Source organism: Crinia signifera, chromosome 4, assembly GCF_055691185.1.
Source record: "Crinia signifera chromosome 4, ASM5569118v1, whole genome shotgun sequence".
Lineage (NCBI taxonomy): Eukaryota > Metazoa > Chordata > Amphibia > Anura > Myobatrachidae > Crinia > Crinia signifera.
Genome location: NC_139220.1, coordinates 13030547 through 13045918, shown reverse-complemented (window position 1 = coordinate 13045918; position 15372 = coordinate 13030547). Strand labels below are relative to the sequence as shown.

Sequence of the window (15372 nt, the reverse complement as noted above, 5' to 3'; positions counted from 1 at the left end):
GTAATTATCATTGAGGATATAATCAATGATAATTGCAATCAATAATGTGATGATGTAGTGCAGCCCGATCCCGTGATACCCTGACATGGCGCAGGAACACCCCGGCGCCTCAGTGGCCGCATTGTGTCTCTCTCAGAGCAGGCAGTCCCGGACCACAGTTCAGCGTCACTGTCTCCGAATCGTATGTCTCCTGACAGCTCTGCTGGTCAACATGCGAGATGTGTCCCAGCATTGTCACCAGAGTCCATTCATCTGTACAGCTGCCACACAGTCCTGATTTATCTGCGGGAAGGAGTCCCTCCGCGAATCCGCTGCTGTTTATTTTCACGTTTGTGTTGTCTCGTGGGGGAGACTGCGAGCAATCCCTGGACATTTGTGACTGTTAGGTGTCAGAATGGGTCAAAAAGTGTTTTTGTTTTTTAAAAATACAATACACGATTCAGTGTGCATTGTGCCTTATATTAAGTCATCCAGATTGCTTATTGGGTTCCGCAGACTGTTGTAAGCGATCAATATATTTTATATATTAATTGGATCAGTTGCGCCTGCTGGTTATTGTGTTTTAAAATAAAACGCGGTGGATGAATGAATTATCATTTAGAAATTCCTAATCCGCATAAATTCATCTCAATCCGACAATTTTTGGGTCCTGATTTATGCTTCCAGTCAGTGAGGGTAACCTAATATGCCAACTCACAGCAATACAGGGACACGTGTGGGAGTGGTTAACCTTTAACCCCCAAAGCCCATCCTTCAAGTGTCAGAACTGTTTAGTCCCTGTGCCCCACTTCCGATGCCAATGCTTGAAATGTTGAGATTTTATTAGACGTGGGGGTATATTTACTAAAGGTCGATGTAGATTGACGTCGGTCGATTTAAAACCGTTCTTAATCGATGTTGGACTTCCAGGGTTACAACGCCCGTTTACTAACACTTAAAAAATAATCTAAAAATGAATCTGTCAGTAAATGTGGGTTTTGGCCCTGGAAGACTAATATTGATTAGGATTGATTTCAATACAGCCAACATCGAAAAAATAAATATCGACCAACATCGACCTTTTAGTAAAAATACCCCATCGTTTTTTTTTTTAATATATATAAATTTTATGTCTGGTCGTAAATTTGTATATTGCACAAAACGGAATACATATAATATCGGAATGGGATCATTCGTCAGACTGCATTTAGGTCTACAGTCATTAGGTCGACCCCACTAGGTCGACTGGCAGGAAGGTCGACCTGACTTAAGGTCGACATGGGCCAAGGTCGACATGACTTAAGGTCGAATTTGCATAAAGGTCGACATGAGGAAGGTCGACATGGGTTTTTCACTGTTTTTTTATCCGAATGTCGACACAGTCGACATGGACACAGTTGGCAATGAGAATCGGACCCTCGCATCGCTCGCTTCGCTCGAATGCTTCGGGCACGGTGCCTCGCTGCGCTCGGCACACTATTTTATTCACCCACCACGCCCTAGTGGATGGTAGGGCATGAAATACCGCCTGTCGGCACATGTCGGCTCAAAAAACAGTGAAAAACCCATGTCGACCTTATGACCAGTCGACCTTCCTCATGTCGACCTTTATGCAAATTCGACCTTAAGTCATGTCGACCTTGGCCCATGTCGACCTTAAGTCAGGTCGACCTTCCTGCCAGTCGACCTAGTGGGGTCGACCTAATGACTGTAGACCTAAGTTCATTCTAATAGATGACCGCATCCCATAATATCCTGGTGGTCAAAAGCCCAACCCCGGCATCCTGATACAGAGGGGTATGGACCATTGGGTTGACCCAATTTAGGTCGATGGGCATTGGGTTGACCACTTTAGGTCGACAGGGTTGGAAGGTGGACACAAGCATTAGGTCGACAATGGGATAGTCGACAGTGAAAAGGTCAACATGAATTTCCCGCACTTTTTTTGTCCCGAATGACGACATAGTGTACATGGACAATGCCATAGGGGATCCAGCTGTTGGTATTTCGACGTCGGCATCCTGATCTCTTTGGAAAGTTCCGGTGCCAGTGTACTGATGGCAGTTACGATGCCGGCATCAAGACCGTACAAACAACACAAGAGAAAATGTAAGGAAGAACTCGCCCGTCGAATTAAAAGAAGAGATGGGGTTTAGGTTCTAGGGGGTTAAACGTTGTGCCCCCCCCCCCCCCCCCGCCTTGAGTGCCTGCTTGTCGTCTTCACGATTTCACTGCGGCTCGTTATCTGCGAGCCGTAGCCTGACGCTATTGATCGTTTCAGCTCTCTTTTTCGTGTGTACTTTGTCAACTATTTTGTTCTTCTTGAAATGCCCTTTACTGTACCGTGTTCATAATTGATTACTTCAATAACTAACGCGTTTCTGAACAGAAGCGTCTTTGGATAACAGGCTCTGTAAGATTGATGTGTGTATTGGCGCAGTGGCATTTAGAATGGATGCCCAAATCGACAGACAAATTCCCAGGCTCAATATCTGCATTCGCCAACTGAGATTCTTAAATGATATCTCGTTTGATTAATTAAAGTTTTACTCGCATTCCCCCGATATCTAGGAGGGGTCAGAACAGCAATTAAGATGGTAATTGACTCAAAGGCCTGGAATAAAATGTTAGACGGATCTTGGAACGTTCATACTACGTACTCATATTTCACTAGTTCGTTGGGAGTGTCCGTTTCTAAACCTCTGTAACCGTGCCCCGTGGAAATGGCCAGCAAATGACGACATCTTACTTAATTTACTGACATGGCGCTGTCACTGTGCAGCAGAGTTTTTTGGTTGACGAGGGGCGGTATTTTTTTTACTGTAGCTTTTGCTGTGTGGGACAGACATTCAACAATATATGGTAGGATGCACTATGAATTTTTAGCAAATCAGCCATATTCTAATATGTAACAGGCAGTGGCAAACGCAGGATTTTCAGAAGGGGGTTTCCAGAGGGGTGGAGCAAAGCACAGAGATGGACACTTAGGTGACCCAGTATATGCCGGGCCGGTAAAGTATTATAGATAGACCAAATGTATATAAATAATAATAATAATAATAATAATATAAAAAAAAAAAAAATAATATATATATATATACATATACATACAGGGCCATCAACAGCAGTGTAGACCCCTGGGCATAGCAATGTATTGGGGCCTCTACCGATCCTCCAGCGGTAGGGGTGGGGGAAGCTTTGATGTCCTGCGGGTGGTAGGGGGTATTATATCAACCGCTCAGCATGTAGGGCCTGGATCAGTAATTTCAACTAATTACCCCTTTACTGCACATATGGTGGGAGATGGGGTGGGAGAAGGGGGCACTGGGCTGAATGAAGGGGCTCTGACAGGGCCGGCGCCACCACGATGCGCCGGCCACTGGATTGCGGAAGTTGGAGCAGCTGTCCCCCCCTCCACCCCTTTCGCCGCCGCATCGCCCATCGCCGCCCCCCGTGGAGTGACACGCCAGGCTGGGGTGAGTCCGCAAGAGCATTCCCAAAACACCCCCCCCCCCGTGTACCAGCTGCCCGTCACCCTTCTCCCCCGGCTACTAGCTGGGTCCGACACATGCCCGGCACCCCCCCTCCGTGTAGCGGCCGGCTGACACCCCCCCTCTCCCGGCTACTGTGTAGCACAGTAGCCGGGTTTGACGCACGCCCGGCACCCGTCCCCCCCCCCCCCCCCTCCGTGTAGCAGCCGCCCAACACCTCTCCTCCCCCGACTACTGTGTAGCACAGTAGCCGGGCCACCGCACACTCTCCCCCGTCCTCCGTGGACCGGGTGAGCGCCGGGGCGCCCCCCACCCCCGTCTGGGGCGCTCCGGTGCCTTGCACCGGCCCTGGGCTCTGATACATAACTTCCAGGGTGGTAGAGGATGTTTAATACGCAGAGGAGGGGTGTATTGTGGAGTGGGCTTATTATTCATAATTGTCTGGTGGGAGGACAACTTGCTTGACTGCAGATATCTCCAGTTCCCGGAAATAGATTTCTTAGATTTGTGATATCTCTGGTTCAGGGAATAGTAGAGACAATATACTAGTGTCCATCAGAGAGGGAGAGTCTCAGCTTTTGGAATATACCCTCAGAAAAACTCTAAGTCAGACAGAACCTGAAATATCTGACTGGGAAGAGCAATTACCAGGGTTGGATGGGGACCACTGCTTTGAAGTCAGATATTTCCGGTTCCCAAGAGCCGATTTTTTAAATTCTTGTACCCATGGAAAGAGGGGACCCTCAGCTTTCAGGCTAGACTCCAGGGGGGGTTTCCGGGTACTCAGAAACCCCCCCTGCGTGTGCTACTGGTTACAGGTTAGCACTTAAGAACATGTATGCATTTTCCTAAACTTAAAATAAGTGAATTGATGCATACATTCAGAGGTAGAATAGCTTGGGATGCTTGTTCGTCCCTGACTCCCTTTTTAGATCTATTTATCCTGGTCTTCCGGCCTAAGTATATCTTCTGTGCTAGTTCCAGGACTTCAATCAGAGGCCGTTTTTCCTCTCTGTATGACATGTATATTATCCACTTTTCGATGCCTGCGAGCCGGCACTTAGAAACCGTAAAATCGCTTGCACAGTTCTTTCTTTATATTTCTTATATTTATAACAATGTTCGTGTTACCCAGGTCAACACCACATTGATCTTTTCATTGTGATCCGGGGGAGATGATGGGCAGAATTTGCATTGTGACCATCGTTTGTTTGTTTCAGAAACCAGATTGTCAATTATAAGGATAAATCAACTGACTCGAATGGCCACGGGCCCGATTCAGACTAACGAGCAGGTAAATGCCGTCCTGCCGAGCGCAGGCCCACCCACGCCGCGCTACGATGCAAACATGCAGGCACCGGTGATAAAGTCAGTTTTCCTCATGTTCAGAGGACAATGCAAATCGTTAACGACTCGCTGGATTGCGCATCGTTAACGATATAGTGCACACACTAGATGATATGTACGCTAATATTGTTAAAAATATTGTTATTGTGCATATTATTAAGGAAAACGTGCATAGTGTGCTACCAGCTTTACAGTCTAAAACCTTTTCCCTAAAAAAACCTGTCAAAATTACGGCTTCTGCAATGTACTTTCACTTTGAGCTGTGACAGTTTTTGCTTTCACTTTGAGCTGTGACCGTTTTCAGCCCACAAACTCTCCACCCCACCTCCAGCCCCTATCAGCTCTTACCTCCAATCTCTGTCTTCACAGTGCCAGCATATCCAGCAAGTTTGGAACATATCAGTGTCCCTGCAAAAAATTGCTTTCACTTTCTGTTATGACATCTTTTAGTGCATACAAAGGAGTAATTTGGTTCGTCGAGTGGCCTCTAGTGGTCACAGGTGGTACTTCATCTCATAGAGGTAAGGAGTATTTAGATTGATATCTATCTATCTATATACAGTGGTGTAACTACATTGGCTGTTCCCCCCCGCCACTAAAATTGGTGCGCCCCCGAGCCCCCTCCCCTCCATATTGCCCCTGCCCACCTCACCGCTGCATGAGTCACCGCCGCCGATCTGTTGCTGGCGGCCGCCGGGAACAGCAGAGCTTCCTGTTCCTGCTGTCTGTAGTCCCGGCGCTGCTGCTCCTCCTGTCAGAATGTCAATTCCAAAATGGCCGCCGCCTTACAGCAGACCATTACAGTATGTAGGATGCAGGAGGAGGTCGCCGCCTCCTTTATCATCCTTAATAATTGTCTGCTGTGAAGATGGCGGCCATTTTACAAAAGACCTTCTAACAGGAGGAGCAGCAGTGCCGGGGCTGCAGCCAGCAGGAAGCGCTGCTGGTCCCAGTGGCAGGAACAGATTCGGCGGTGGCGGCGACAGCCCCAATCTTAACAATAGCTTCCGCAGACCATAAGGCCCCCCCCCCTTATCTAGCACCCCCAAGCCACTGCGGAGTCTGCGGAGCTATTGTTACGCCACTGTCTATATAGATGCAGTCACCCATAGGCTTAACGCATAAGATCCAAATGTTGCCAGACCTGTCCCCAATATTTTTAGTATCAGTTCCAACCATTTTATACCTATATCTGTGGCTATTACTGATTTAATCACTATTGTAGAAAAGGCAACTGCATTTTAGCACCGAGAACCTAAAATAATTACAAAAGAGGCCTTTAGAACTTGTCTAAGCGTCTCCGTAATTAGCTAACAGATCGACAAAAGGTTGCGGCGAGGGTGAGTCTACGCTCCGTGGATTTACCCACAATGCATTTGCCTCTGCAGCCTTCTGGCACAACTAGAGTGTAAACCTCCATCTGAAATCAGACATTTAGGGACATACAGGCGTTAAACGAGCAACTATGGCCCATGCTTTTAATTAACAGATCAATTAAGCAGCAAACAGCCAAATTAAAAGAGCAGAGTCTTTTTTTTCAGATGCACAGCCTTAATTACCAATCCGCTAGTGGCTTTAATTAATGGACCTGGCTTCACTTGCGGCGTTACTCCGCCGAGATCTCCTGGAGACTTGAAGGAGTTGGTTTCTGCCATACCGGCTGGAAGAGAGCAGGAAATGAATTTACAACCGATAAGAAATTCGTATTGTCTTATTTTCTTTTTTTTCTTGCCGCAACGCTTTTACGGTATTTTTCTTTTCTTTTTGAGAGACCTGACTTTGAATAAGTGCAGCATAAAAAAAATATGTTTGCCGGTGATATATACGTAACATAAAGCATTACTCACACTTACGCAGCCAGTCGCTGCTATATGCAACCAGATAGTAACGCTTTATGTTCTCGCAAACCGTATATCTTGCTTTGTTTCCTGGCGTTCATGCTGTGAATTGTGAACGTACTGCATAAAACATGTCTGCAAAGGAAGGCAACGGACTGAGTGCTGGATGTTTGCGCGCCGCAAAGGAAGCCATATTGAGTGACTCTCTGAGGTAAATTTACTAAGATGGGTGGTCTATTGAAGATGGGTTGTTGCCCAATCAACCAATCAGATTCTACTTCTTTTTTATTCAGCAGCTTCTTAAAGATAACAGATAATGGGCCAGATGCACTCAGTGATAAAATGGAGAGTGATAAACAACCAACCAATCAGCTCCTACCTGACATTTTTCAAACACAGTCTGTGACATAGCAGGTAGCAGCTGATTGGCTGGCTGTTTATCATTTGGGCAAAAATAAAGTTACCCATACACTAGTGTGAATTGGGCCCTTTTTCACACGATTTCGATGCATCGGACCAAGAAATTGCATGTAAAGTGCCAAATCGTACATATTTTACCTCAGATTCTGATCGGATGCGCATCAGATCGGAGCCAGAGATAGCCATGGCTGCCATAAAGAATTTTTGGAATCGCAGGTCAAACGTTGCACATTGGGAGTGTAGTATCTGCGCTATATCCCATACCATGGGGCAGATGTATTAAGCCTTACCAAGAGATAAATGCAATGGTGATAAAGAGAGATAAATGCCTAGCCAATCACATCCTAACTGCCATGTTAAAGGCTGTGTATGAACAAAGTCAGTAAGTTGCTGATTGAGCTGGGCTAGCTCCTTCCGCCTACTTTACCGGACAGTGATTGGCTGTTGTGTCCTTTATTGAGAATGGCCTACTTTCTTGGGTGTCCTGGAGGTCTCCTGATAGTCCTGGAGTCTCCTGGTCATTCCAGGTGAGGGAGTGGCTACTGTATGGACAACAAGATGTGCTTGCAGAATCCCTGAGTTGATATAAAATTATTATTTTGTAGAGAATGTCTTTAGGTCATCTATCATACCTGTCTACTTTCTGATGATGCCTTTTAAGCTCCTGAGAGGGTCAGACTGCCTCCTGTATCTGCTCTTTCTTATTCAAGGGGGTGGTCCGGGGTTTTTGTTGCATCTTCATTGTCCCACCTCCCATGGCCAGAGACTGCCAAATTATTGCATTGAGCTGCAGGAGAATAATGTGTCTGGGTCTGCAACAACGCGTTTCACCGTGTTCTACAAGAACTGACAAGAACCATGGACTAGATTGAGCGCGTCGTTCCTTTTACTACTGAAAAGTCTATATGACTCAAATTTCCTTTGGAACTGGAATGTGTTTTATGCGTATTTCACCTTAGGACACTTTCTACTGTTTTTGTATCATTTTGTATAATGTAGACATAAGAAAACAAGTGTTTTGTAGACATTTTCTTATTCCATTTTTCTGTTATTTTAATGGCTTATGTTCTCTCCTTTGTTTGCAGATGGGAAGTCCGTCTCCCTGTCTCCGCTGGACACGCAGCCACACAGTCCACGTTACTCAGCCTCAAGCCAGCGGGAGAACCTGGAGGTGCGCGTGCGAGAAGTGGAGGAAGAAAACCGGGTCCTCCGAAAGCAGCTCAACCTGGCCCAGAGCCGTGGTGCATCACATCGCCACAGCAACCGCTCCAAAACGTACTCCATGGAGGAGGGGACAGGAGACAGCGAGAGCCTGCGAGCCGGAATCGTGGCCGGGAACAGCTCGGAGTGTGGGCAGCAGCCAGCGGTGGAAAAGTGTGAGGTACTGTCTATCTTATTGTACATTGAATTTCATATTATATACGCTGCCATTGCTTATCTGTTTATGTACAGTAAACACTGTGCATTATATTATATTGCAGAGTCCCTAAAACCTCTCTTTTTGGGGACAAATACTTCCCCTCTTCTTCGCTGGCTGTATACTGCTGCTGTAACTGTACTGTGCTTCCAACCTTAGATGTGCGACTCACCTCGGATCCCACAAAGCCACCAGTTCTGATGAAATGTGTTGGCTCTATTGCTTGGCAATGAAATCCTTATGGTGAAATGCGTTGGTTCTATGGTTGACAATGCAAACTTTATGGCAAAATGCATTAGAACTATGGCTTGGCAATGAAATCCTTATGGTGAAATGCGTTGGTTCTATGGTTGACAATGCAAACTTTATGGCAAAATGCATTAGAACTATGGCTTGGCAATGAAATCCTTATGGTGAAATGCGTTGTTATTTGGTTTGGCAATGGACTATTTATGGCTAAATGCAATAGGCCTGTAGTTTAGCAATGCAATCCTTATGGTGAAATGCGTTGGGTCTGTAGGTTGACAAGGTAATCCTCATGGCAAAATGCATTGGTACTGGCAATGAAAATCTTTAAGGCAAAATGTCTTGTTCTGTGGTTTGGCAATGGAATCTTTATGGATAAATGCATTGTGCCTGTAGTTTGCAATGTAATCCTTATGGTGAAATGCGTTGTGTTTGTGGCTTGAGAATGAGATCCGTATGGCAAAATTCATTAGACTTTGTCTTGGTAATTAAAACCAGGCAAAATGTACTCTGTACTTGGGTGCTGCGGATACCTTGTAGTGCCATATCAATTAATAATAATAATAATAATAACTAGAATATAGATTTTACCCTGGGAGTACTTTTATAATAAGATAAATAGCTACAGTAGGGCATGGTTGCTCAGTCATACACGCGGCTATACACTAAATGGGGCTTTGTAGTGCCAATCGCCAGAAACTAGAGAGGCGACGGCGTGAGACTTTTGGGGGAAATGTATGTTGCAGTGAAAAAAGTGCAAAAGTGAGCCAGTGACGTCCAATCAGCTGTTATGTATAGTTTTATAGCGTGCTCTTGAAAAATGTTATCTTAATGTTGATTGGTTGCCATCGGCAACTTCCCCACTGGTACACTACTCTTTTCACTTCCTCCATACATTTCCCCCGCAGAATCAGGCAATGAATGAGTTATCATTTCCAGTAACACTGGTCTCTGGGATCATTATGGTAAAGCTTCCTTTCCCTGTGCTCAGCCTGTAATTGAGTTTATCTTGCATTACTGGATGAGTTGGAAATTTAGCTGTAGATAACATGGGGGACGTTCCTTGTGCTCCTATGTACTCTCCTGTGTCTTCCATACTGTATAAGGTTATATAGCGCAGTCTTTACCTTGGTGCTGTCACGTAATACACTTTGTGGCCATCGGAATGAGCGGCGCTCCGTGTCATGGTCCCGAGACTGGGTCCTTTTACTACAGAGAAGAGAATGAATACTCTCAGAATGTCTGTTTTCTTAAGAAAGCACGAGAAGAAATATACTTCTCTAGGACTATAAAGAGCATAATTACATACTAAATAAAGTCTTTCTATAGAGTACAGTGTAAAAGTCATTGCATCAAAACTATTTCCAAGAACATCCTCAGAGACCTCGACATTAGAGAATCCCCCCTCGGTGCTGGCTGTTGTAGTCATGGCAATAAATGGGGATGATAACGTCTCCGTGCGCTTATGTTATTACCCGGATCCTCATTGTCATAGGAGTAGTTTAGAGACATCTGATCGGTGTTCTCAGAAATACTGTAGGTTGTAGGTGTGTGCGGGAAGGTTTCCCTGCGCCTGCCTCTCCCTGCGCCTGCCTCTCCCTGCGCCTGCCTCTCCCTGGCTGGAGCACAGACTCTATGAGTTTATATATAATAGCCTGCGAGCCGCTTGTAGATGGAAAGAGCCAATAATTTATCATTCAGAACCAGGTTGGTTTCACCTTGTACATTATGTCCGCTTTAAATCTAGGACCTAAATTGCTGGAATCGCCACAGTTACTGCAACTTGCAGGCCATTGATATGGGCCCTTGTTGTCCTTTACCATTGGCAGCCATATATATAAGTGGCTTTGAAGTTGAGGAGACTAGAACCAGCCAGCAGCTGATCAGATCATTAGAACATTCCAGGAACTAGATCACCCTGCAGCCAATCAGATTATTGAAACATTCACAGTACTAGATCACCCTGCAGCCAATCGGATCATTAGAACATTCACAGTACTAGATCACCCTGCAGCCAATGGAATCATTAGAACCCATTCACAGAATTAGATCACCCTGCAGCCAATCAGATCATTAGAACATTCATAGGACTAGATCACCTTGAAGTCAATCAGATCATTACAACATTCACAGGACTAGATCACCCTGCAGCCAATTGGATCATTAGAACATTCACAGGACTAGATCACCCTGCAGCCATCTGACCATTAGAACATTCACAGGACTAGATCACCCTGCAGCCAATCGGATCATTACAACATTCACAGGACTAGATCACCCTGCAGCCAATTGGATCATTAGAACATTAACAGGACTAGATCACCCTGCAGCCATCTGACCATTAGAACATTCACAGGACTAGATCACCCTGCAGCCAATCGGATCATTAGAACATTCACAGGACTAGATCACCCTGCAGCCAATCAGATCATTACAACATTCACAGGACTAGATCACCCTGCAGCTATCAGTTCTTCATTGCATCCTAGAAAATGACAGACAGAATCTGATTGGTTGCTATAGGCAACATCCCAACTTTTCACATTTAGAAGCTTTAGTACATTTTCTCCCGTATGTTTTCCCATGTTTGCATGGGTTTCCAGTTGGTGCTACAGTTTCATACTACAATCCCAAAATATTGTGGTAGGTGAACAATATGTCCTTGTGTAGGGAATACAAAATACAGCTCTATGTGTTCTACTATATAAATAACCCATCATTATAATAAGCCAATCGATAGACAACCAGATCAAACATTCACAGCGATAAAACAGCTTACAGCCAATCACAGCAGAGTGTTTGTAGGTCTAGAACTGCCCATAGCCAATCGGGGCAGAATGTTCACAAGCCTGAAGGAGCCAGGAGCCAATCAGAGCTTTACAGTATCCACACATGCCCAATCCGTATGGAGAGAGGGAGCTGTGAAAACAGATATTGGAGGTAGGAGCAGATAGGGGCTGGGGGTGGGGTGGAGAGTTTGTGGGCTAAAAACGGTCACAGCTCAAAGTGAAAGTAAAAACTGTCACAGCGCAAAGTGAAAATACAATTTTTTTTTTACACAACATTTTTTTTATTTGAATTTATATAACAAATGTGATTGACGCTGGGAATTTTAGCGGATATTCTGCACATCTGTCTCAGCGATGTTGAGCAGATACAAAGTGAACCTGGAATACTCGTACCAACATTCCATTACTGTAAGTGCATTTCAAAACACATTACTGCACAAAGATATTCATTTTCCAAAGCTCATTACTATGCAGTTATTATCTTCAAGGTGCAGTTATAAAAGATACTTTGTTCCAGGAATCATTGTTATGTAAAGGCTGTACCGCCCTACCTCCCTCTCCCCGCCCCCATTGTCACGGAATAACAACACCAGCGGTTAGCATTGCTGTCTGAGAACCATAGTCTAGGTGCAATTGTATCAGGATGATAGGCCCGTGAAGACGACAGTCAAAAGTCGGCATTTATGAGGTCGATATTGACAAAAAGTCGATACAACCAAAAGGTCAAATAGGCAATGGTCTACAAAAATCAAATGGTACACACGATTTTTTTTTAAATGTAACTTTATCGTACTGTACCATCCACTTGTACCCTGATTGGGAGCAGTGAAGTATGACAAGCGCAGCAGCATCGGAGGAAGTAACGCGGTACACTAATTGGTGTTTGACATGCTCAGGTGTCAACATTGACCCCCTTATAAAAACCCTGAAAAACTCATGGCAGTATTCTCATGCGTCGACGAGTCATCATGCCGACATAATGAAAGCTAAGCGATCTCCTATATTATACGGCCTCTGCTTCCGGCAGCTAACGGGTTAGCGGTTTGTTTACCCCTCTGCCGACTGCGTTGTGTTTAAACATAGGAATCTCTCCAGAGAGAGTGGTGCTCGGTTCAAATGGGCCGTGAAACTGAGATTGACAGTGTGAGTCAGGCCGTCTCTTGGGGCGGGAGGTAGGGGGAAATTCTGCTCCGGAATATTCATATATTTCTCCTCTCCGGGTCCCAACTGTTCCGCGCATCACAAACAACTTCTTGCTCTTTTTATTGTATTATATAGTCATTTATAGTAGTATTGACTTTTGGCAGGTAAAGGGCTATGGCGGGTGTTATAAGATCCACTCCAACCCCCCCCCCATCTGTTTTTTATTTGGAATCCAAGACAGGATGGTCCCAGTCTGCCGCTCAGGCAACCGTGCAAGCAGAGAGAGAGCTGTGTGACAGTTACTTCTGCAGCCATGCACATGTTGCTGAAGCCTCAGTGCACCAGCGCAGGCTGATGGCTGACAGCCGCCAGTGGAGAGGCAATGGCGCTGCACAGAGGTGTCTGCATGTCCCCAGTACCTGGCATCCATTACCGCCTCCATTACCATTTAGGACGAGACCGCTCTGACACCTCTTAGCACAAGGGGACACCAAACAAGGAACGTGTTTCTGTATGAGGGCAGAGGCTGCTCAGGGACCCGGCATAATGTGGGGGGTCACGTAGGCATTCCGTACGCTCCGATGGATGCAGCTGATTTTTATCGCGTGCAGTCAGAGCTGTCTGCTTGGGAACAGTGCAGGAGAATTGCTATTTGCATTTACTGTACCTTACGATAAAAGAACCAATTTATTTTAGGTGTATGTAAAATATGTGGCTTATTTATCTCCCAATATATAGAGAATTTTTTTTTTTTGCTTCATTTTTTTTTTTTTTTTTTTAGTTTGTGAGATACTGCAATACCTTAACACAATACCAAATACCGCGGTACAGGAGCTGGCTCGGTTTTGGTTGGCCGGGAAAAACCATCCTATAACCCAGTGTTTTTCAACCACTGCGTCGTGGCGCACTAGTGTGCCTTGAGCTGTTCTCAAGTGTGCCCCCAGATCTAGAGATGCCCAAACCAGTTTACAGCCACCACCAGCTCAACTGTTATTTACTGGTCTCTTCTTTTCATGTAAAGGGCCGATGTATTTTATTTTGTTACCTTTGGGGACCAGTGTGATGTTTTTGTTTTTTCCTGTGGGGGCCAATAGGTTTGTTTTTTTCCCTGTGGGGGCCAGTAAGTTTGTTTTTTTCCCTGTGGGGGCCAATGTGTTTTGCCCCGTGGGGATCTCATGGTGTGCCTTGGCAATTTTAAAATCTTATTTAGTGTGCCGCAAGGTAAAAAGGTTGAAAATCATCCTATAACCCATCAGCGGTCTTTATAAACAGACATCAGAAGCGGCTATAATTACTGTGCCATGGACTCATAAATAATGTAAATTACACATCAGGGCATATATGTATCGAGTATAAAAATATTTTGTTAGAAGATTGTCAAAGATGTCGGATTCTCAGATCCGCCGCTTGCATCCGAAGAGGACCATTGCGTGGGTCAACAGACATTTGCGCAGTTCTAAGGTTGCCCGGAACGTCCATCTCCCAAGTCCAGTGAATCTGTGTTTGGCGGCAGAGACAGGCTGATCGGGGGCGGAGCTGATGTCACAGACCCTCCCTGTAAAACGTTCGGGCACGCCTGTTATTTTCCTGACACTCCCAGAAATGTCCGGTTAACGCCCCCCAATGCCGGCTTCCTTTCAGTCATATTGCGAGGAGATCACTATTAGATCCATACGCTATTATCGATGCTATTGGTGCCCGTGCATGCACGCTACAATCCGCAACTTCGCATTCGATCATCTAACAGATGATAATTCACACAACAGTGATCAACGCTGAACCAGGCCCTCAAACAGAAATAAATTGCGCACAAATCGTGGCTGCGCCTGGTTCCGAATCAGACCCAAGGGGTGTTTTAGTAATCTCTAATCCGGACAAATAGGAATTTTAGTTTTTTCATCTTGGCCTCTGAGGGGTTGGGGGGCGGCCTGCTGTGAGAGACATAAGATGTAGGAGTATTAAATCCGTTTATGTCTCCGGAAATAAAGGTCCCCATCCGATGCCGACAGTAAATTTCTGCGATAAGAGCTCTTGTGTATTACAGGAAATATTTGATTTAGAGCTTTCCATTCACTGGCAAGAGAGGAAATCATTTCTGTGTATTCAGCTTGCTTGGAATAGAGCTAGCTCATTACCTGGCACATTACTGTCACTACGTTCTCATTTATTGCTGCTGCTGCTATTTGTTATCATTTACATGGAAAATCTGCCCCCTTGCAGCGCAGCGCGGTGTAGGAAACGAGCCCTACAACAATTATTCTGCGGCATCACACAGCGCATTGCATCGTACGCACAATGTAATCCATTCTGGGACCTTAGGACACCTCCAGGAGTAACACCATTTATATTGTATCTGTAACGCTGGCAGAATATCCCAAATCAGGATCCTCAGCGAGACTTATCTTATCTCCCTGACACCCATTCTGAGTTCTTTTTTATACTTGATATTGTACCTGATGGACTAAGCCTAATTCAGCTTGCTTCGCTAATATGCAAAGTTGCAAATGATTGCGAGGAAATAGCCGCCGGCAGAAAGAAAGAAATGATTGCGACGAAATAGCCGCCGGCAGAAAGAAAACCTGTGAATCTCACAAATCCACGCACAATTCCGAAACCATCAAACGTTTTTTTGCCGCCTGTGCAAATGTGAGCAACTCTAAACCTTCCACGAATCTGTGAATGAGACGAGGAGAGGTGTCATC

At 45.3% G+C, this 15372-nt stretch overlaps 1 protein-coding gene across 3 annotated transcripts in view; it reads left to right on the top strand.

Annotated features, from left to right (window-relative positions):
* Positions 1–15372, top strand: part of LARGE1 (LARGE xylosyl- and glucuronyltransferase 1) — a 259637-nt gene that overhangs the window by 110965 nt on the left and 133300 nt on the right. For all 3 annotated transcript variants that reach the window (XM_083181138.1, XM_083181137.1, XM_083181140.1), the window contains one exon: positions 8161–8456. In XM_083181138.1, the coding sequence (XP_083037264.1) occupies positions 8161–8456 (296 nt within the window). The remainder of the gene's footprint in view (positions 1–8160; positions 8457–15372) is intronic.